Here is a 24,850-nt window from a genome sequence, read left to right on the forward strand (position 1 = left end):
CAGCACGCTGCTGTGCAGAGAGAGCTGGGAGTCCTGGCATGAATCGCAAAAGTTAGTTTTCAAGTGCAGCAGATCATCAAAAAGGCAAATACCATGTTGGTCTTCAATGCTGGAGGGATTGAATTTAAGAACATGAAGATTCCACACCTGGTTGAGGCTGCACCTGGAGTACAGTGTCTTGTTCTGGTCTCCTTACTTGGGAAAAGGTAGACAGTCTTTAGCAGACAGCATAGAAGAAGTTCACCAGGTTGATTTCAGAAATGAGGAGAGATTGAATAGCCTGGGATTATACAGACACCTTATTTTGCCAGAAAAATAGGCAGAAAGTCTCCTGGCAGCATCCATGCTCCATACATTGGCACCTCATTGTAGTCATCATTGTACAATCTCAGGTCCAACACTATTTACTGATAACACTTGCTGTTACTGGTGGGGAGACACGTGATGTGGTGAAGGATTGGATGTGAACTCAGCTCTCCTGGAATTGAACAAAAAAAAGATGTTGTAGCGTCGCACCTACACCTACACAGCAAGCGAACCAGCCCTAGCAGTCAGGGCAGGAAAACAACTGATGGCATCTAGTGGGGTTTTAGATGCAGGACGAACCTCACACAGGAAGCCCACATCACTTCCGCCCTGCTGGATGCAGGGGGTTAAAGGGAAAGGGTGTGGGTGTTTGAATCACGGGTTTTTAGCTTTTGAGTGAAGAAGCCACCCTAGTTTCAATTATAGAACTGAATTTAGTGCATGCCTGGAGGAAATAACATCTGAGACAAAGAGACTACTTCTTTTACTCTATAGACATGATTCATTTTCCAGGTATTTCCAACATTCCCACTATCTAGGTCAAGGAGACCATAGAACCTCTGGTGGAAACTCTTCGACAGGATCCAAATATTAAGGGGTTCTAAGTGGACCAAGATGAACATAAGATTAGTCTATTTGCAGATGATGTATTAATATATCTGACAGAGACTGTAACTTCTGTACAAAGATGCACTTGCAATTGGAATATTATGGGAGGGTGAGATTATATCTTTAACGGACTGGGACTATATAAATTGTAAAAGATTGTAAAAGACAAAGAAAGGAATCGGACTTGAATATTATTCCTGGTCTGATTTATGTCATGACTGTATGACTAAATCAATTAATGTAAGATATAGACTGGTGCAATATAATTTCTTGCATCAGCTATATCTTACCCTGCGGACTTGATGGAATATCAGCTGAGGTCTACAATTTAGATGGCCAATAAATGGGATTAAATACTTGGGGATAAAAGTAGATAATGATTTTAAAAACTTGTATAAATTCAACTACCTCCCCTTGCTTAAGAAAGTTGAAGAAGATTTAAATAAATGTGTAACTCTTCCAATAACATTGATTGGAAGAGTGTACTGTATCAAAATGAATATATTCCCACATTTACAATTCCTTTTCCAGACTTTTCCAATACCATTACTGCAAATATTTTTCCAAAATTTGAAAAAGTTAATTAGGAAGTTTCTTTGGAAAGGTAAGCCAGCCAGAATCTCCATGGAAAAACTAGCTTGGAAATATCATATGGGAGGTTTACAACTCCCGAATTTCAAATATTACTATTGACAGCCCAGATGAAATTTGTTACTTCCTCCTTTGATGGAAACAAGCCTTCATGAGTGGAAATTAAACTGCACAAAGTCAGAAAGAGAGTAGCAGAAGATTTTGTATACAAATGGAATACTAATTTCATTTCTGCTGGTAAGTAGGCGCCATTAATGAAGCATATTTTGAATATTTGGCACAATTTGAACAATTGGATCAAGAAGAAAAAAACTCCAAAAACGCCCTTGATTCAAAATAAATTAATTCCTTTAACAATGGATAATTTAATTTTATATGCCTGGTCCCATAAAGGGATCAGATATGTAGAAGATTGTTATGTGCAAGGGCAAATAATGTAATTTAAATACCTAAAAAATAATAATACAATCTTCTGCTACTCTCTTCTGAGATGATTAGGACCAACCATGATTCGACCAGAGTGCAGTAAATTGGAGATTCTGGTTCAAAAGCAGATCACAAAGGAATTTACATCAGTAAAGTATTTTTTACTTCAATCAAGAACTACTAAGCAGGAGTTGTATAAATCAAGACAAAGAAAGGAATTGGACTTGAATATTATTCCTGGTCTGATTTATGTCATGACTGTATGACTAAATCAATTAATGTAAGATATAGACTGGTGCAATATAATTTCTTGCATCAGCTATATCTTACCCTGCAGGACTTGATGGAATATCAGCTGAGGTCTACAAAATTGGAGGTAACCTGCTTCATTATCAACTTCTCATCAAGATCTGGATAATTGAATTGTACCAGCAGACTTTAGAGACTCAGCAATTGTTACCATCTACAAAAGGAAAAGGAATCAATCCGAATGTGGAAACTATAGTGGAATTTCCCTGTTAACAACAACAGGAAAAATCCTCACCCTCATCATGAATAACCGGCTCAAGCCTTTAGCCAAGGAGATCCTTCCGGAGACATGAGCCAGTTTTAGGCCATCACGTGGAGCAATCAGCGTGATCTTCACAATGTGACAAGTGCAAGAAAAATGTCGTGAACAACTTTAACCTTTGTATATTGCATTCATCGACCTCACCAAAGCCTTTGACTCGATATCAAGGGAAAACCTATGGGATGTCCTATCCACCTATAGATGTCCTGAAAAGTACATTCAAATCTTGAGACTCCTCCATGATGGCATTTTTGCCACAGTCATGGTCAGCAATAGTAGCAGTGAATCAACCTGGAGTAAAACAGGGATGTGTGATTGCCCCAACTTTGTTCACCATCTTTATTGCAGCAATCATCCACATTATCAAGGATGGTCTTACCCTCAGGGATCAAAATTGTCTAGAGAACTGATGGCAAACTTTTCTATCTTGCCCATCTCAAGTCTAAAAACAAGTCATCCACGAGTTCCCTCATCCAGTACACAGATAACAACAGTGTTGCAGCTCTCTCAAAATACCACCTACAACTGCTTTCGACCATGCATAAACGAAACTTTGACTTATCATCAATTCCAAGAAGACTCTAATCATCACCAACTAAGACAAATCAGATAGAACCATCAATTCAAATTGGTGAAATAACCCTGGAAAATGCAGACCACTTTCCGAATCATGGAAGTCATCTCTCTCCCAATGTCACCCTTAATGATGAGATCCAAAATCGTCTTAAATGCACTGGAACAGCTTTTGGATGTCTCCAAATAAGGGTCTTTTATGATTGTGACATTCGAACAGACACTAAAATGTTAGTGTTCAAAGTCGTGGTGATCCCAACACTTCTGTATGCTTCGGAAACCTGGACAACTTGAAAAGTTCCATCAACACTGTCTTTGAAACATCTTAAATATCAGCCTGGAAGATAGAAGAACTAACGCCAGTGTGCTAAATGAAGGAAAAACAACAAGCATTGAAGCCTACTAAGATGGAGTGGTCATGTTGTTCGGATGGAGGATGAACATCCAACAAAACAAATCTTCTACTCCCACCCTAAAGAAGCCAAACATAAAAGAGGTAGACAACAGAAGAGATTCAAAGACATCTTAACATCCAACATGAAGAAATGTTAAATCAACAACAACAATTGGGAACCAATGCCAAGTACAGCAAACTCTGGCAAACCATCATTCGAGAAGTAACAGCACCTTTCGAAGCCATCACATGTGCAGAACTAGAAGAAAAGAGTAAATGGAAAGAGAGGCAGCAACAACCATAGCTCAATCTTCCATCTAGAACTACCTGCCTGAATGCAGAAGATCTTTCAAAGCCAAGATTGGACTCGAAAGCCACTTGTGAACCCATAAATAGATCAATGGAACAAAGTCCATAATTGTCATCCTTGAGGGAAAACCACAATGACAATGAGATGTGGTAGAAGTAGGGAGGTTGTTTCCACTGGCAGGTGAGTCTCGAACCAAGGCCAATAACTTTCCATTACTTTGCTTATGATTGGATTTCTCCTGTATTTTGTGAACATTACCTACTAGGGAAGCTTCAACAGATTTGCATTTGATTTTAGTTTGGTCCTAATGTTGCTCCCACATTGCTCTTTTCAATCAATCAGTGTGGATCCCTTGATATGACTGTAATGGTGGAGTGAAGAGTGTTACGTCATGAGATTACAGATTATGTTAGTGTACATTTCTTCTGTTGTTAATGATCAAGAGTGCATCTGGTTTTGAACTGCCGGATATGTTCACTGTCTCCATCCAGATAGTAAGTTGATCACTTATACCACTGCTATACTCACAGGTTCACCTGCCACAGGTAGACTGGTAAAACTGAGGTCAGTCAACCTTTGTCTGGATTCACCACATACACATGACCAATCTGGCAGCCAAGTCCTTCAGGCTCATTAAGTCACCGAATTTTAGAGAACATTAGTTAATAAATTGCAACTTTATTATCCCTCCTCAGTTTTGATGAAGGATCTTTGACTTGAGATGTCAACTCAATTCTTTATCCAACATATTCTGCCTGTCTTGAGTGTTTCTAGCATTTTATATTTAATTATTTTTTCCAACTTCCACAGTTTTTTCATATGCATTTAGTTCTGTACATTTTGATTTAAGCAATATTGAAGCTAACAATACAAGGAAGGCAAAATTTGCTCTATTAAATTGTTACCATCATAAAATGTACATTGCAAAGCCCTACTGATGCTGTATCGAATGAAACGCTGAAGATAGAGACTCAGTCAGTGGTTGCTGGATATTCAGATGTGAATCTTGATAATAGTATTTCCAAGGTTATGAGTATAGGAAGAGCTTCAAGGTCTTCAAAGGCATCTAGACCGTGCTTCAAGCATATCAGCTCTGCATGCTAAGGCACAAGCAGACTTGGCTATTGTCTGTGCACAATGTGAGTGGTTTGAGGAAAGACATGCTTTAGAAGATATGGAAGCTGAAATGAAGAATCAGCAACTAAGACCGACAGACGTGGTCGAGGCGGGATCATTGGATACATTTAAGGAAAGACTGGATAGTTACATGGAGGGGTATGGACCAGGTGCTGGTCAGTGGGACTAGGAGGGTGGGGATTTGTTACGGCATGGACTAGTAGGGCCAAACTGGCCTGTTCTGTGCTGTAAGTGGTTATATGGTTATGGTTATATGGTTATACATTGATTAATGTATCAGGTAAAACAAAAGATCTTTACTCAAAGAAGGGTACATACAACAGTCTAATTGTTTTTTTTAAAAGGAAGAAACTTATTTTTGTTCAATTAGATATTCAAAGGACACGAGCTAAAACAGGCTGTTTTCATCGACTATCATTTTTCATAGGTGTAGCATCAAGACATTAAATCATGAGAACAAACTGAATTTTCTGTCAGCTGGTTATTTGCAAAGAGTAGATTCTGAACTCTCTCTGTTCAGGGGTAGTAGCACTGTTCAACAAGGTACTAAGCCATGCAGACCAATAAATGTCCCATTTTATCTGGCAGCAGTTGGGATTCTGTCTGTGTTCATAAGAGAAGGTTCTTAGAATTAGGTGAGGTGATTGTTAGAATTAGAGATGTTAGCAGTGATTACAGAAACGTACTTAGGATGTCAGTACAATCAGGGGGGAAATGCAGACATGAGAGGGGAAAGAAAGATAAAGGGTTGGGCTGGGCAAAAGAAACAGATTCAAATGGAATATTACATTTTTAGATTCACAAGCAACCCTCCTAAGGTCTGAAACTTTTTTTAACTGAGTTGTCAATATTTTTTAAATTAATAAACACTTTTGTACAATTTGTTTTAATTAGAAAATTAAAAATTAATCCCTCTCATGTTGTCGGTGTTGTTGAATCATGAAGGAAAGGAGCATAATTACATCCAATCGTTCCTCCTGTTCTCATAATTCTGTCGGTTCAGAGAATTTTAGCTTGGAGTCACTTGAAATAATTACTGTCTTAAAGAAACTTGAGATTCAGTCTGGCAGCTTCAGAAGTGAGACCTGAGGCCCTATTCTAATCAGTGTGCATCCAATTGATTTTAAGGGGGAAAAAAATTACACGTGTGTTCTACAACCTGTTCTAATTTTATATTTTGTAACCATTGTACAAACTTTGATGTTTCATTTGTGCACAAGCTGAAATTTGTGTAAATAGAGTTTATCTCCTGGTGGTTACATTTAAAGTATTAAAAGAATGTAGGCAAGAGGAATACCTGATCCCTTTTTAAACCAGCTTTAACACTACAGTGAAGTTGCATTGCATGTAATGTTTCAGTTGAAGCGGGGTAAGTCAATACTCCTTGAGGGCATCTCATTTCTGCCTATCTCACTTGGGTCAGAAGCTCCTGACTCCACATGTATACATTTCCCTTATTTTTTCGGGGATGTGATTTCTACTCAGTTAGAATGCAATAGTTGAAGGTAGAGTTTGCACTCTAAATTCTGATATCTGGTATCAAGCTAATAGAAACTAATTAGATAATGGTGTAGAAGGGTTTATTTTGGAATGAGATGAGTCATCTTGTTGAACTTCTTGTGTTATTATCCTTTCAATAGGAAGATCATTGAGGGACCATAAACAGGTGGGTTTCCCTGTTGAGGAAGAGGCCTATACTCTCCTTAGTTTAGGTCATTTAAAGGTGAAATGTTCTTAATCTTGACCATGTAGCTATCAAGTTGATATGAAAGTGGGGTGGAAGGTTGACATCTAGGACCAGAGGTCATAGTCTCAAAATAAAGTAAATCAGGATACAGTCAAGGAAAAAGTGGTGGCCTTGACCGTGGCGACTCTTTGGAATTCACTGGTCCAGAGGGCTGTTTAGGCTCAGATGGTATTCATTCAAGGCAGAGATCAAAGACTTATATAGAAACATACAACAATGAGTCGAGTGCTTCTGTGATCCATACTGACCTTCAAGTACCCATTTCCCCAAATCTATTTCCCACCACTTGGTCTGTAGCTCACTATGCCTTGGTGATTCAAGAGGACTTTGTGAGAATATCTGCTTCCACAATATTTACAAGGATATTACCTGGATTAGAGGGCAGGAAAGATTGGATAGGCTTGATCTGTTTTTTTTTGTAAAGTGAAGAAGACTGAAAGAGAGATATATAATTATGTGTCATCAATAAGGTAGATGCTTAGAGTTTATTTCCGATGGTGGGATATCTAAAACTAGAGGGTAAGGTGGGTGCAAGGATACATAAAGAGGACATGAGAGTTTAATTTTTCACACAGTTGCTGGTATCTAAAATGAGCTGCCAGAGGGCATAGTGGAGGCAGTAATAGTAACCACATTTAAGAGGCATCTCGATAAGTAATGCCCAAGGCATAAGAGGAATATGGAATTAATGCAGCCAAGTGGTATTAGTAGATGTGATAGACCAAAGAACCTGGTTCTATTTTCTGTACAACTCTGTGACTTTCACAAGCCAAGAAATTTTTATAAATTAAGGGAAATGAGGGACATGGGATGAGCGCAGGAGGTAAAAGATCAATCATAATCTTAGGGAATGGTGGAATAGATACAAAAGGTTGAATGGCCCACTCTTGTGTTTTATATTTTTAAGTGAGCAGCTAATCCAATATAAAAACACAGCAGGTCAAACAGTGTACATTACATAGCAAAGGTAAAGATAAGTAACCAACGTTTCAGGCTTGAGCCCTTCAACAATGTGTGAAAAGAATGAGGGCAGGCAGCCAAATAAAATGTTGGGGGAAAGGGAGAGGCAGGGGGAGGAGCACAGTCCTAAAGGAAGGAGGTAATAGGTAGATAAGGGAGGGAGGGCAAGCAAAGAAAGGCTCAAGCACGAAATGTTGGTTAAGTATTTTTATCTTTGCTCCATGAAGTACATTGTTTGACCTGAGCTGAGTTTCTGTAGCATTGTGTTTTTACTTCAACCACGTTGTCTGCAGACTTTTGTGTTCTATAGCTAATCCAATATCACTTGTTTTACATTTATCACTAAAAGTTAAAATTACCCATCAAAGATTGATATTCAGTGAAGACCTTGTTGTAATAGGAGTAAACTTTGATGAATAAATGGAGCAAGTTATGTAGGCTTAATTTAATATGCATTCCATATTTATTCTTCTGTTTAAATTAAAAAAAAGACTATAGTCAAACATTTCTTGGATCTGTGCCTACTTGGTGGAATTTAATCTGCAGTTTAATAGGGACTTTAGGATTTTATAACCCTTTTTGTGAAGTTACAGAAGCAGAACAGGGTCAGGGCCAAGAAAATTCATGATCATTAAAAACAAATATGTAGCATTTTAGTTTAAATTTCAAAACCTGCTGTGGATTGGGTGAAGTATTAGCGCTCTTCTAACATTTAACAGCAACCCCCACTGTCTAATTCATAAATGGAGTGCATGATGTATTATTAAAACAGTACCAGATGTTATTTATTTGTGGATTGAGTTATGTCATGTCAGGCAGAGTTGCACAGACAATGTTCCAGTCAGCCTCAGAGCTAGTGACAAGGATAACAAAGTAAACATGAATTCCACCAATCGATCATTGTCTTGTGACCCCTATGCTGTGCATTACTTTTGAGTCCATACTTAATCTTAGATATAGTCCATTAAAAGAAAGGGAATCAAAGCATCATTGGACTTAAAGCAAGAAAGAAACAGCGGCCTGAACTGGACTATGGACAGTGCAAGTTCTTATGGAACTGTGCACTAGCAGGAGTCACAGAGACAAATAATAATAAAAACAAATATATACTGCTAGTAAATACGTGTAGGCTACATTATGAATAAAGTGATGCAATCTTATCTTGTTTTGCTATTTCCATCATAGCATAATGCGATGGGATAATGAGGTGGATGTGTCTCTTCTAGAAGGACATTTTGATGTCATTATCTGCGCTGATTGGTGAGTATATACATTTTATACTGTTAAAATGTTATAAATATCATTTTTTAACAATGTTCTTGGCATAATTTTTCATATCTGTATACATTTTTTTGAGAGAGAAAGATTACTTACCAAAAATCCAAAAGTATATAGGTGAAGTCTGGAATAACATAATGGTGACAAATTAATATGCAGCTTCATGTGACAGCTATCAAGTAGTGGTCTATCAGACAGTAACTTCTACCACATTATTTCCAAAGATTGATTTTAAGAGGCATTCCATTTTCTGAAATTGCCTCTTTTTCATGCTTGACGTACCAGTAAATGGACAACTTAGGCAAATCGCTAATAGTTATGACTCAGTGAGAAGCAGCTGGAGAAAGCAAATGTATCAACATAAACAGCTCTTTTGGCAGATTAAAAAGGAATCAGTTGTCCCTTTTCTTCCTCCCAAAAACATATCTGACCAATACCACCTGAATTATTCTTGATACAAATAGAGTAGTTCAAAATCCTGTTTACATGTTTTTGGTAACTTTGTCAGGCAGAGAGGTTTCCAAGACAACAATTACTCTAATATACTATTTATTGTACTTATTTATTGGGGTTGTGAAATTATTTTGGTCTCCTTGATTCTGATTTGTTGTTGGTGGATAAATTATAACATAAAATTCTCCAGTTGCTTTTTTTTTGCTTTATGTTTTAATACTTCTTGGTCATTGAAATTAATGCATGCTTCGATCCCAGGTCAGCACGGAGACAGTTAATTCAATCTCAGTGCTGGCCAGCACCAGGCAATTAGCCCAACCTTAATCATTTCTTCTTACTGCAATATGCACAAGTTAAAGAATACTGATCAGGCAGTATTGGGCATGTATTCACCCTCTCTCTCTGCTATGTTAAACTGCCTAATATCCAGCATCTAAATTCACATGGGTATACCTGACAAATCAAAAGAACAGCTGGCAGCTTGGACATATGAAGTCCTCCCCACATTGTTCAGGGTCTTCATTCAAAACTGGGATAATATTAAAAAGAACGAAACCAATAAATACAAGTTCACACACACACACACACACACACACACACACACACACACACACACACACACACACACACACACACACACACACACACACACACACACACACACACACACACACACACACACACACACACCCTTCAATGAAAGTCAATTAGAGAAACTGAATAAGTAACTTTGCAGTGATGATATAAGCCGGAGGTGCATCCTCTGAAGCAGGCAAAGAGCTAAGCAACACCATATGATTTCAGCAAGTAATTTAGCAAATGTCATCCTCCCCTAATATTAGAGTGGATACTTCAGGTTTCATTGCAAGGATAAAGATAATGCCACAGGATTAGATCAGATTAAGAATGAAGGCAGTCAGGAAAACTGGAGAAGGAGACCTGCAGTCTCCTTGAAAGCTTATGCATAGCTCACATATGGACTTTCCACAGATTAAATAGGTGAAGCGAAGTCTGGCCAAAAGATTAAAAATTTTAAATATTTTCTTTGTGCTGGAACAGAAACAGCCTGCTGGGTAATCTTTGTACCTTTGCTTTTTTTGAAATAAACCAGAAGGGTAAAAAAAATAGATGTGATTCTATTCAAAAATATATATACAAGTTATATATCAAATATTGACTTGCATATGAGTAAAACCTACATATAGAAATCCAGAATATTTTTGTTAATTGTTGTTTAAAACCCTTTTCCAATAGATTATTGTGACGGATAATTGAAATTAATATTTTTCTGTTAATATTGTTAAAATCCAGCTCTTGTTTCTTTCCCCTCAATGTTAGCTTGTTTCTGGACCAGTACAGAGTCAGCCTTGTTGATGCAATAAAGAGATTACTCAAACCCAATGTAAGTATGTTTTAGTTTGCTTCGATCATGAGCTTTGGAATAATTAGTTCTCCTTCACAATGATTGGTAATCGAATGGAATGGCATGATCAATGTCATGTAATACTTTAATACTTATTAGGTTCAACTTCAATTGAGTAATTTTATCAACTTGATTCTCTCAGAAACTAGAAACCTTCTCATGTTTAGCTGGCTGTTACATTTCACAGTTTGAATCAAAAGGAATGAAATTGTTCCAAGGATGCATGAGATTTTTTTTTAATCAGAACCCATTTCAACTTATAAAACTTTTTTTTTTAATTTACTAGATGCTGAATTATTTGTGACTATTAGCTTGTGATCTTGGCAAAGTTCTGTCTGTTAGACATCTATAAATCAAAATGTACAGAACTTGTCCTTCACTCACATAAGTGTGATGTGCATTGGAGTTAATGTATTGCATGACTGCTGGTAGTTCAAAACAGATGCTGAAAAATATCGCTAATGTGTATACATAGAAACATAGAAGATAGGAGCAGGAGTAGGTAATTCGACCCTTCGAGCCTGCTCCGCCATTCAACGAGATCAAGGCTGATCTTAAAGTTCAGTACCCCGTCCCCGCCTTCTCTCCGTAACCTTTAATACCCTTATACTGAAGAAATAAATCTAATTCCCTCTTAAATAGATTTAATGAACCTGCCTCTGTGGCAATGAATTCCACAGATTCACCACCTTCTGGGTAAAGAAATTCCTCCTCATCTCGGTCCTAAATGGTTTGCCTATTATCCTCAAACCATGGCCCCGGGTTCTGGATTTTCCTATCATTGGAAACATCCCATCTGCATCCATTCTGTCCAGTCCTGCCAGAATTTTATATGTAGAATTTTATAACGTACAATAAAACTGCTAATCTATTAGTTTCGGACCTAAGTGCTGGACTAACAGATTTTACAGCCAGTTGGATGTTATTCCTATGAATATTCTAACACACTTTAAATTCACTATTTTTTAAGATGTTATGTAGTTGAATAATAAATTTTGCAGTGAACTTCATAAGTTTAAAGGAAATGTTGGAAACAAGGCCCTAATAAGTTACAAGGGAAACAGCCAAGAAACCACAGGAACTGGGAGTCTGATGTATGAATGTGAGAGTGGGAACTGGATGTGTTAAAGAGCACGCTGGAACCTTGGCCTCGAGGTACTAAAGGAAGCACAGGAATCACCACCAAGAAAGGGTTCACTTGATGTGGAATGATTACATGATTTGCAATGGTTGTGAATATTGTTGCTGGATATCTTGCCCATCACATTGTTTAGATTCCTACCAGTAAATGTATCCATTTGGGTAAAGTTCCTAAGAATTCAGTCATTTCTGTAACAAAATCACTATCCAAAAAAGGAGAAAATATTAGTAGAAAGAAAATTAATGTAAATTGTATGCTACGTTCATCATTTATTTAATTCAGATTACTGAGTCATTTTGTTTTAAATTCCAACTTTTCTGGTTTTCTATGTGGCTGAGATCAAGTTATTTTATAGTTGAATATTAAAGCCAAAGATAAATTGAAGTTATTAGAAGTAATATGTACATTTAAGTTTAAATTTTAATTTTAAATTTAGACATACAGCACAGTAACAGGCCAATTTGGCCCACAAGTCCATGCTGCCTCATTAACCTACATTCCTGGTACGTTTTGAATGGTGGGAGGAAACCGGAGCCCCTGGAGAAAACCCACGCAGACACGGAGAACGTACAAACTCCTTATAGACAATGCGGGACTCGAACCCCATCCAGTCCTGATTGGTGGCACTGTAAAGGCATTGTGTTAACCGCTACACCGACTGTTTATATAGCATAACTAAAATTTATTTCAGTTCCAAACATTAAGACTAATTGGTTTCAAGTGAAATATGCATTGCAGTATAACAGATTTGTCCATGATTTTTGTGTTTAGCTATGAAGCATCATGTTGAATGCCTGTCAGGACTGAAATGTTTGTCTCAATTATCACTAACTGTTCATAAATGTCTTTTCTTTTCAGGGAAAAGTGCTTGTATTTGCCCCTCAGAGAGGCAGTACTCTAAACCAGTTCTGCAGCCTTGCCGAAAAAGCCTGTTTAACTGCCCAGAGGCTTGTGAATTACGATGACCATGTTTGGAACTTTCATCTCAAGGTCAGAGCTCGCCAAATATTAGGGAAGCATCACAATCCATGTTGCATTAGGAGGTGATCACGAGTTATTTTGGCAGATACCTTAAATGTCTCTGACTGCAATATATCCCCTGGCATCTCCTCCTATATTATATTAATTATGTTCTTGTGCAGCAAATCCTCTCAGACTACTTTGCCTGAAGCTGTTCATTACAGGAAGTGCTTATTAACACTTTCTATGTACTCTTTAGGCTGGCAATTCCATTCTATTTTTGTTTGACCAAGATTTGTATAGTATGGGATTTTTTTCATCTCGTACCTGTGCCAAGTCAAACTGTTTCTCACCTGATCAATGGCGTTCTCCCTTCTGTTCCTTCGGAGCTATTTGAGTGTCCCTGACAATAATCATTAGTTTTGAATATACTGAAGTTTGACTTTGCCTATTGAAGACCACACACCTCATTACATGATCTATTCTCTTCTTCCAAAGGATTAAATGCTGCTGGGTGCTAGTTGTCCTTTAATGGGTTCTTCATATTTTCATCTGTGTAGTTAAATATTGGAAAGTGTTCAATTATATAAAGCATTACAACTGACCCCAATCTGATTCCAAGCCAATATTTACACTTGCAACTATCAGGGACTAATTATTGGATAACAATTGGCAGTAGAAACATTGGCTGGTTTTTTTTGTTGCATATTCTCCTTACTGCTGGAAGGAATTGAAGCCAATGCAAATTACTTTCCTCCAGACAAACTGAGGACCTTCCCAACTACTACCTCACTCCCACTAACTCTCAGCTTCCTAAGCTCTGCTGTTTTTAATAAAAATATCAATGTTTTCTATCAAGTAAATTTATCCCCCAAACTGAAGCACAGTTCTTGCTAAAGAAGCTTTCCAGTTCCCTTTAAAGGAGCTCTATTATTTGACGCCCTTTCAAAGTGTTTTTACTCCTGAATTTTTATTCCTGAATGTAGCTGAGCTCTCAAAAATCCAGTGTCAGTGGCAGAACTGACCCACTGTTTTGTGTTTTTAACACTGAAGATACTGGGAATGGAAAGTGGGCACTAGTTTCATTCAGTTTGAATGAGGTAAATCTAAATATGAATATATTTTAATATTAGAGGTTCCTGGCATCTATTAATTGTTCCATGAGTCAGAAGCAAAGTACCTGAATCTTTCTGTATCTTTATGAAACTTGATTGCCCTGAATCTTTGTTCTTTAATTTCCAGTGGCAGTTAAATTAGAAGAGCTATCTGCATCAGTTATGCACTCCCACCTAACTCATCATGCCTTTGAGCTATCCAGTTAGGCTTCCATCCCACAATAAACGAAGAACGATTTGCCCTATAAACCATCGTCCACAACCTCAGGATGCTTGTGAACACTTTACAGTCAATGAAATATGTCTTCAGGTGTAGTAATTTTATAACATAGCTGACATTGAATCAGCCCTGATGATGGTCATTAGTAATTACTCAAATATTATGTAGCTGCAGCTAATGGCTTTGTTTTTTCTTCCTAAGTTGACAACTGCCTTCAACTCTATTGGCCATTTACCTTTGTCAGTTATATTTTTCCAATTGTACCTCAGTGGTTTCATAATGGTTCCATTCCTGATTGTAATACTAGAGATATAGAACATAGAATAGTTCAGAACAGGTATAGGCCATTCTGCATATTAGATGAAGCCAAATGTGGTTTTGTAAGGGCATGACAAGAGAAATCATAAAGGCAATCACCTCTAATAGGTTTCTTTGGACCGCCTCTTCGTTATTTGAACATGAAACCATGATTTGGACTAAAATGTAGGTGACTTGATACAGTAGTAAGTTTTCATTCAACACAAGCTCCAGAGCTTGGTGCCTATGGCAGTTGGAGAAGCATCTATTTGTAGTGGAGTGACAGAAATCCAGGATGCACACCAGTCATACTTGGAGCAGGACTGAGTTCTCAGACAATTGTCTGAGAGTTAATTGCTGAATTTGAAGGGAATTAAATGCCGGAAATAAAAATTAAGAATTGAGGCACTGTCTAACCAGGAGCCAAAGTAGTTAAAGACAAAAGGAAGATTTGCAGTTGTATTTGTGTCTTTCACCTTCCTTTCAGAATGACCTAAAGCAATTTATTGAACATTTGAAGGGCATCGGCATTGCTTGGTAGGTTGTGTTGTGTTTAGTTTACACATAGTGCTGTGTGCTCTCCCTACTTCTGTTCACGCGACTGACCCATCACTGCATCGCCAGATCCAGCTCCAACTGTGTCATCAAGTTTGCAGATGACACGACAGTCGTTGGCCTCATCAGCAACAATGATGAGTCGCACTATAGAAAAGATGTGGAAAATCCCGTGAAATGGTGCGAGAGTAACAACCTGAGTCTCCACGTGGACAAGATGAAGGAGATGATCGTGAACCAGAAATGACCACCCTCCACTAAATATCAGCAATTCTTTAAGAGAGAGCATGAAGAGCAACAAGTTCCTTGGAGTTCACTTAACTAGTGACCTATCATGGAAACATAACATCTCTTCACTTGCTAGGAAGGCTCTACAGCAACTGCACTTCCTGAGAAGACTGAAACAGGCAAGGCTACTGAGCACCATTATGTCAACCTTCTAGTGGCTACATCACAGTGCGATATGGTTGCTGCAGAGAAATGGCTAGGAGGTCAATCCACAGGACCATAAGAGTGGCAGAGAGGATGGAGTCTCCCTCCCCCACCCATCAACGTGATCTACCGGGATCGTTGACTGAAGAGGGCACACTGAGAACCCCTTCCACCCTGCACACAGCATCTTTCAGCTACTCCTATTCAGGAAGGGATACAGAAGTATCAGAACGAAGCTGAGGAGCAGCTTCTTCCCATGGGTAGTGAGAATGGTGAACCACCAAAGGAACTATTCACACTAACTCTCCGAGACTCTCAGATGTAGAAAACATTATTTATAGCATACTCTCTTAATAATCAGTTTGATAACCTGATAATCCATTTAAGTAATCAAAAAGGGAGCATTCAACCCCTTCTGCTCTAAATTTGGTAACTCCAATTTTGGCAGGAATTCATCTATTCTCAGGCTTCACCAATGTATCTGATTTATACAATTTTTCATAAAATTGTCTGAAGGCATCATCTATCTTCTTTGGCTTGTATGAGATCCTGTCATCCCCTGTCTGGATTGCATTAATCGTTCTTGAGGCCTGCTCTGCCCTCAGTTGGCAGAAGAGAACTTTATGGGCTCATTCACCCAGCTCCATATATGTTTGGAGTGTATTATATTTAAGTTTTTTGTTTGCCAAAGCCTAATTTTTTTCTTAGCCTAAGTTTTGAAAATCTTTTTCTAAGTTTGCAATCTCCTGTTCCAATTTCTCTACCTCCCTTAAATATTCTCCTCTAACTGCTTTTGTATATCCAATTATTTGACTTCTCAAGTATGGCTTAAGAGTGTCCCAAAGAAGGAATTTGTCTCCAGTCGAATTACAGTTGGCCTCACAGAACATCTATCTGTTTTCTAATAAAGCTACAAAACTCTGGCTTCTTCAACAGCAGTGGATTGAGGCACCATCAATCATTGGTATGTCTGAAAGGATTCTTGCTTCTCTTATATTATTGTGGGAGCAGTGGGCTATACTAGCGGCAACTCTCTGTATGCCATTACAGCAGATGAAAGTTAACCAATTTTTTGCAGTATTTCATTTTTGTGTATTATTACATGTCAGTAAAGGAATCTTGGATTTGATACATCCATCCTTCATTCCTCTTGCTCTTCTGCAACTAAAAATAAGCTTGATTTCTAATTTTGCCTAGTTCTGATGAAAGGTCATCAATTGAAATACTAACTCTGTTTAACTGTCCACCAGTGTCTGAATCTATTTTAGCAGTGGTAATTTAAGATCAATGTGTTTAACCTCACATCCACTTGTGTGTTAAAGTCCACTTATTGCACTTCACTTAATTTATTAATCACTATGTATTTTATTTCTTCCAGTATACTGTGTATAATGATGTCAATCTTTGTGTCAATACCACACTTGAATACAAAGATTTCCATTCCATCATTCCTATAGTTAATAAATGTGATGAACATTCCCAATGTAGTTGCATGACACCTATTGATAACCTGCCAATTGGAGTACCTGCCTATTATCCTTGCATTCTTTCTCCCATACATGACAAACTTTCTGGTTAGTTTAATAGTTTACCTCTATTTATGCACAAAACAAGTTTAGTTAATAGTCCCTCACAACGGAGTTTATCAAATGCCTTCAGAAAATCTATCTAAATAAGACCCAATGATATATTCCTGGCAACTACTTCAATTAACATTTAAAAAATTTTGTTGTCTTTACAAAACCATGCCAAACTCAATTCAAAGATTATAAAAACTTGAGATATTGTGGGGTTTTTAAATTTAGTTTCTCATTGCTGGATCCCTTACACTCAGATCCCTTACACTCCTATTTGCTACTTTCATTTTTTCCAACATGGGCCATAACAGGACAACACTCCCTTCTTCTTGCCATATTCCTTTCAAACACATTCAAGATGTTTTTCACCTTGGCACTGGGTTTGCCAATATACACATGTGGATCTAGATTCTGCTGGCAGACTGTCTTGATAATTAAATCTCCTTTGCCTTTCCATTTCTTTGCATCCTGCCAGTATCATGAACTACAAATAGATCCTGTCCTTGTTTATGGAAGTCTGAAGCAAACTGTGCAGCTACTCCCTCACTTGTGCAGTACACTGTCTCAGCAAGGTGCACTGCTGAAGTAAAGCACAAGTGCAAGCTGCACTTGTCCAGAGCCATCAGCGCAACTACTGCAGGACCAACACATACCTTCCCAACATTTACCAGAACATTCCATGCCCAAATCGGCTTGGCCAGTCATCTTCGGACACACCACATCCATTCTTAAAATGACTAATGGTGTCGAGTTCTTCATCGACGATGATGGACGAAAGACACTGTCTCCAACAATGACTGAAAGCCAAATGAAATGCAACCTGTTTCTACAAAATGCTTTTGCTTTTCACAAATTCTTACATTCTTTATCTAGATCCACAACTGTAACTATCTATATTATTTATACATCACCCTGTTTTCATTTAATTAAAGGAATAATTTGGTAAGTAGTAAAAATATGAAACAAAGGTTTACGTGCATGGCAAAAGATAAATAACTTGATGTTAATAAAGCTTCTAATTTACACGTGAATGTTAAATGAAGACTGACTGGCCACAGAATAGCCAGCTGGTGCTTGTTCTTAAATTATACAGATACTCTCAAGTAGATGCTTTCCTCTGGGAAATCATCATTTCCTACAGTGAGGACTTTGAAGATTTTCTTGTAATACGAACACTAATGAGAGCAGGGCAATGGATGTTGTCTTATGGACTTTAGCAAGATCTTAAACAAGGTTCTGGATGGTAGTCTAGTCTGGAAGGTCATATTGCATGGTATTCTAGGTGAGCTGACCAATAGGGCACAGAATTGGTTTGATGGTTGGATTCAGAAGGTGATAGTGGAGAATTGCTCCAAAAAATTGGAGGCTTGTGACCAGTGGTGTGCCATAGGGATTAGTGCTGGATCCACTATGCTTAACTATATTCATGACTTGGACGACAATGTTATTGGTTTGATTAGTAAGTTTGCAGATGACTCTAAAATTCGTGGTCTAGTTGTCGGTGAAGAATGTTACCTAAGATTACAGTGGCATCTAGATGAACTGGACCAAGGAACGGCAGAATGGAATTTAACTCTGACAAGGGCAAGGTGTTACACTTTAGTAAATTAATCCAGGGCAGGACCTACACTGTGTTGTAGACAGGGTGGTGAAAAAGGCATTTGGCACACATTTGTCAAGATCAGGGACTTAATGTTATAACTATCCAGATTGTTGGTGACACCATGCTTGGAGCATAGGAAATGTATTCTTAAAATGGAAAAGATTCATGAAAATATAGCTGGAACTGGTAAGCTTAAAAATTACAAGATGAGGCTGGATGGTGTAATATAATAAGAAGGGACCTTATAGAAGTTTATAACATTGTGAGGTGCATAGATAAAGTGAATACTTACATTCTTTTTCCAAGAGCAGGTAAATCTAAAACTATAAGCTTAGATTTAGAGTGGAAATATTTAGGGGCACCTTCTTCACATAAAGGGTTGTAGTATGTGAAAGGAGGTGCTAGAGGAAGTGGTAGAAATTGAATTAGTTGATTGCATCTGCAACACTGATGCTAGCAAGGGCAGATCCTCTGTAAAATAATCTGAAAGCATTCAAGGAAAGGCAGTTGTGTAAAATATTGAAATACTTCTGGTGATGCCTGTGAATAGAAAGCAAAAGGGAATAAAATTTGAGTAAAATATGTTACTTTTTTACCTTTTTGTCATCCCCCTTGCAGTAAATTTTGAATTTCTCAATGTGGCATCTTCACTTGAGTTGTGGTGAAAGTTATTATTCAATGACCATGGTGACAGAGCTATATTTTCCTTCATTGTGTGCCTATCTCAGAATCCGAATTATTAAGGTACTACAGGACTTGACAGCATTGTGGTCAACATGGCACACCTATGTCAGAAACCACAAGGTTTTGGCTATCTGATTTCACATAGAAACATAGAAACATACAAGATAGGAGCAGGAGTAGGTCATTCGGCCCTTCGAGCCTGCTCCGCCATTCAATGAGATCATGGCTGATCTTAAAGTTCAGTACCCCGTCCCCGCCTTCTCTCTGTAACCCCTAATTCCCTTATACTGAAGAAATAGATCTAATTCCCTCCTAAATATATTCAATGAACCTGCCTCTTCTGCCCTCTGTGGCAATGAATTCCACAGATTCACCACCCTCTGGGTAAAGAAATTCCTCCTCATCTCGGTCCTAAATGGTTTGCCCATTCTCCTCGAACTATGGCCCTGGGTTCTGGATTCCCCCACCATTGGAAACATCCCTTCCGCATCCATTCTGTCCAGTCCTGCCAGAATTTTATATGTCTCTATGAGATTCCCTCTCAATCTTCTAAACTCCAGCGACTACAATCCCAAATTGCGCAATCTTTCCTCATAAGTTATTCCTGCCATTCCAGGTATCAGCCTGGTGAATCGCCTTTGCACTCCCTCCATTGCAAGAATGTCCTTCCTCAGATAAGGTGACCAAAACTGCACACAATACTCCAGGTGTGGTGTGGTCTCACCAAGGCTCTGTACAGCTGCAGTAAGGAATCTTTATTACTATACTCAAATCCTCTTGATATGAAGGCCAACATACCATTTGCCTTTTTAACCGCCTGCTGTACCTGCATGCTCACCTTCAGTGACTGGTGCACAAGAACCCCTAGGTCTCTCTGCACTTCCCCATCTCCCAATCTATTGCCATTCAAATAGTAATCTGCCCTCCAGTTTGTATTACCAAAGTGGATAACCTCACATTTATCCACATTGTAGTGCATTTGCCATCTATCTGCCCAGTCCCCCAATTTATCCAAATCACACTGGAGCTTCCTGACCCCCCCCCCCCTTCAGTGCATTCAACCCCTCCTTGCTTAGTGTCGTCTGCAATTTGGAGATATTACATCCAATCCCCTCATCTAGATCATTAATGTAAATTGTGAACAGCTGGGGTCCCAACTCTCTGTCTTCTATCTGCCAGCCAGTTCTCAATCCACATCAATACCTTGCCCCCAATCCCATGAGCCTTGATTTTGCATGCCAGTCGTTTATGTGGGACCTTATCAAAGGCCTTTTGGAAACCCAGGTACACCACATCCACTGGCTCTCCCCCATCTATTTTACCTGTCACCATCTCAAAGAATTCCAATAGATTTGTCAAGCGCGATTTACCTTTTGTAAATCCATGTTGACTCTGTCCGATCCCTTCTCTGCTAGTCATATGCTCTGCTATTACGTCCTTAATGGATTCCATCATTTTGCCCACTACTGATGTAAGGCTCACCGGCCTATAATTCCCGCTTTTTCTCTACCCCCCCTTTTTAAATAGTGGGGTAAAATTAGCTACCCTCCAATCCATGGGTACTGATCCTGAGTCTATCGAGTTCTGGAAAATAATTCTTAAAGCATCTGCTATCTGAATGTCCACTTCCTTAAGTACCCTAGGATGTAGATTATCAGGCCCTTGGGATTTATCGACCTTCAATCCCTTCAATTTCCCCAAGACCATGTCCTTAGAGATACTGATTTCTTTCATCTCCTCCCTTGCATTAGTCTCTATGTTTCCCAACATCCTTGGGAGGTTATTTGTATCCTCTCTTGTGAAAACAGAACTAAAGTAAGAATTTAATTGGTCTGCCATTTCCTTATTCCCCATTATATATTCCCATCATTCTGACTGCAAGGGACCTACTCTGGATTTCACCAGTCTTTTCCTCTTGACATATCTATAAAAGCTTTTGCAGTTGGTTTTTATGTTTACCGCGAGCTTACTTTCGTAATTTATTTTTGCCCTCTTGATTAATCCCTTTATCCTCTTTTGCTGCATCTTGAACTGTTCCCAGTCTCCGGATTTGATACTTTTTTTGGCCAATTGATATGCTCTCTCTTTGGACCTAATGCTGTCTCTAATTTCCCTTGTTATCCACGGTTGAGTCACCTTTTTTGGTTTATTTTTATGCCAAACCGGTGGTATAAACGATTTCTGCAATTCTTCCATTAGATCTGTGAATGCTTTCCATTGTCTATCCACCGTCAACCCCCCCATAAACACCACCCAATCAATCTTACTCAACTCCCATCTCATAATTCCCTTTATTTAAATTCAGGACCTTAGTCTCGGTTTTAATTTCTTCACTCTCCATGTCGAGTGAGAATTCGATCACATTGTGATCGCTCCTACCCAAAGGGCCTTGAACAACAAGATTGCTGATTAGGCCCTTTTCATTGGATAATACCCAGTCTAAAATGGCCTGCTCCCGAGTTGGTTCCTCGACATATTGGTCTAGATAACCGTCCCGTAAACATTCAAGGAATTCTTCCTCCTCAGTATTTTTACTAATTTGGCTAGTCCAATCTATATGTAAATTAAAGTCTCCCATGATGACAGCTGTTCTCTTATTGCACGCTTCTCTAATTTCTCTTTTTATGCCTTCCCTCACCTCTACATTACTATTTGGAGGCCTTTATACCACCCCCACTAACGTTTTCCGCCCCTTGCTATTCCTCAGTTCTATCCATATAGATTCCGCATCTTCCGAGTTAATATCCTTCCTATCAATCGTGTCAGTCCCTTCTCTCACCATCAGTGCTACCCCACCCCCTTTTCTTTCTTGCCGATCCCTCCTAAATATTGTATACCCCGGGATGTTGTTCCCAGGCTTGCCCATCTTGCAGCCATGTTTCTGTAATCCCAATCAAATCGTATTTGTTTGTCTCAATTTCCACAGCCAATTCATCTACCTTGTTCTTCTTGCATTAAGATATAAAGCCTTCAGATTTGCTTTTTTCACCCTCCTTGCTCTTTCTGATTTTTTTACTTTCGGTGCCTAACCTAACTTTTCCTGTTTTATCTTTTCTGTCCTTTGCCCTATCATACAGGTTCCCACCCCCCCGCCAAATTAGTTTAAACCACACCCGACGGCTGTACCAAACCTAGCTGCCAATATATTGACCCCTTTTGGGTTTAGGTGTAACCCATCTTTCTTGTAAAGGTCATGCCTTTCCCCAATGGTCCAAGAAGCCAAAACCCTGTCTTTTTCAGTAGCCCCTCAGCCAGACACACATTCATTTGTCTTAACCTTCCATATTTCCCACTGTGCCTCCTTGCACGGTGTTGTTTATTTGAATATATTTCTTCATTAGTCAGAAACTAACTGTTTATGATTTTTTTTATTGACAATTAATTGTCAGCAAGGTCAACTCTAAACTTTAGAGGTAAATAAGGTCTGAATGATCACTTTGATCTGTAGCTACACACACATTCAGCATCAATTTGTTTGGTTCTTCCTGCATGTTCTTGTGTACTATAATAGAGTAGCCTACTCTATTGTAATTTTTGCCGAGTAGGACATGCTTTTGTTTTACTATTCAGTAACTGCTGTCACGTTCAACTGAAGTTGTATGAGTAGCCTTAATAAATGAATTCATGAAACTGACAACGGAGTAGGAGTAGGCCTATCAAATTTACTTAAAACTGACTTTTTACTGCATGAAATGTATTCAAATATTTAATAATATATTATCTTCTTGGTGGCATTACAACATGATAGATTCAATCACAACATTTTGAGCCCTGATGTATTGTGCAATTCTTTTGATTGCACCTATTTTATTTTATTTATCCATATTTACTGTGCTGTTCAGAATTTATTGGCTGAACAGGTTAGCACGCAGGCAGGTGACCTGCTGCCAGGTCTCTGCATGTAGTGTTCTTGATTCACCTCTCAGAACTGTGAGGGGACTCCTTTGCTCTGAATCTCATGCCATTTTCTTTATTCATTGGTAAGAATGTTGCATTTTCTGTGGCCAGCTAAATGTATGAAATCTTTCTGTAAGGAAATTCCAGAATATTAATCCAATTTTACAATCCGAAATAGAAATTTAATTTTAAATTTAGACATACCACACAGTAACAGGCCCTTTCAGCCCATGAGCCCATGCCGCCCAATTACACCCTATAGACTTACACACCCAGTACATTTTTGAAAGGTGGGAGGAAACCGGAGCACTCAAAGGAAACCCACATCGACATGGGAAGAGTGTACAAACTCCTTACAGACAGCACAGGTTTCAAACCCTGGTCCAGGTTGGTGCTGTGACAGCGTTGCGCCCTCTTGACCACTTGAATTCCACAGTGGACTCAACTGTACAAATGCCATTGTGTTATGTGGAGTATTTAATGGGCAATCCCTATCCTTAAGTCAGATTTCAATCCTGTCCTTAAATGTTTCTATTCAGTTACTTTTGTATCTGTCAATTGGCATAAATAACTATTTTTATTTGCATACAGTTATGAGCCCAGAGGACCCCAAAATCCAGCAGCAATAGAAATTCACCAAGACAAATAGTTACTTAAACAAAATCTTTAATCATGAAAACAGGATCAAACTTTCTTATTACTATTAATTTAAGTTAACCTAACTTAACCCCCTTCTAATTTTAAGCGCACGTGTATGTAATGTGTGTGTGTAAATTCAGAAAAGTTCTTTGATTCACAGTCCAATCTCACTCCTCCAAGTTCACCAGTATTAGGCAATTCTTATACTGTGCACAGAATTTAACATTTACGAATTTCCCCAGGCTTTGGTGCTTGAAAAGTAAATGGTTGCTGCTCAGGAAGTTTCTTGTCGGTTTTCAGAGAGAGATTTGTTGCTCATTTGACACAAACTGATTCCTTCCGATTAGCCACTTCAGTGTCTTGCTGAAGAAACATGTCCCATCAGGGTTTTCCAGAGATAACCGCTTTCATTCAGGTCACCACAGAGTCCCCTTTCTGTTTCCCTTATTTCAAGTGAAACATTATACAGCCAGCCATCTCCTCTTGTATGGAACATAGGGGGTTTGAACAGGCTGAATTAAGAACTCACAACCCATCTTCAAAGCTTGTCAGCTTGTCATATTCCAGTCCCAGCTGGTGCTGCTGAACTGTAGAACTGAACTCTCTCTCTCTCTTTCTCTCTCTCTATCACTCAGAGAAATCCATGTGACCTTCTTAGAACAGCAAACTTTCTTCAGACAGATTGCAGCACTAGACCCAATCTTCTGAGTCCATTCATCTGTTGCTTTCCAAAACAATAATCCATTACTCCACAGCATGTCCAATGAACACCTACTTGTGAAGTCTCTAGAGGCATTCTTTAAAGTTTTTGCAAAGGTACTCGGAGCCTGGACTGTCTGGTTTGAGCAGAGCTCTGGCATTTTAAATAAGATCTGTGTTGTGAAGTATTTGTATCCTTTTGTGACCTAACTAAAAAAATACACAATTTAACTCCTTTTAAAACATATCTATA

At 38.6% G+C, this 24,850-nt stretch overlaps 1 protein-coding gene across 3 annotated transcripts in view; it reads left to right on the forward strand.

Moving 5' to 3' along the window:
• camkmt (calmodulin-lysine N-methyltransferase) overlaps positions 1–24,850 on the forward strand; it is a 512,353-nt gene that overhangs the window by 472,117 nt on the left and 15,386 nt on the right. For 2 of the 3 annotated variants that reach the window (XR_011355630.1, XM_069931087.1), the window contains exons 8-10: positions 8,810–8,884; positions 10,694–10,757; positions 12,778–12,909. Coding sequence is in view for 2 of the 3 variants with exons in the window: in XM_069931087.1 (XP_069787188.1) it covers positions 8,810–8,884; positions 10,694–10,757; positions 12,778–12,909 (271 nt within the window). In the remaining variant the exon portion in view is untranslated. Of the gene's footprint in view, positions 1–8,809; positions 8,885–10,693; positions 10,758–12,777; positions 12,963–24,850 lie in introns of all 3 variants that reach the window. The other variant, XM_069931088.1, reaches the window with a different exon arrangement.

The sequence above is a fragment of the Narcine bancroftii genome, chromosome 4 (genome assembly GCF_036971445.1).
Source record: "Narcine bancroftii isolate sNarBan1 chromosome 4, sNarBan1.hap1, whole genome shotgun sequence".
Lineage (NCBI taxonomy): Eukaryota > Metazoa > Chordata > Chondrichthyes > Torpediniformes > Narcinidae > Narcine > Narcine bancroftii.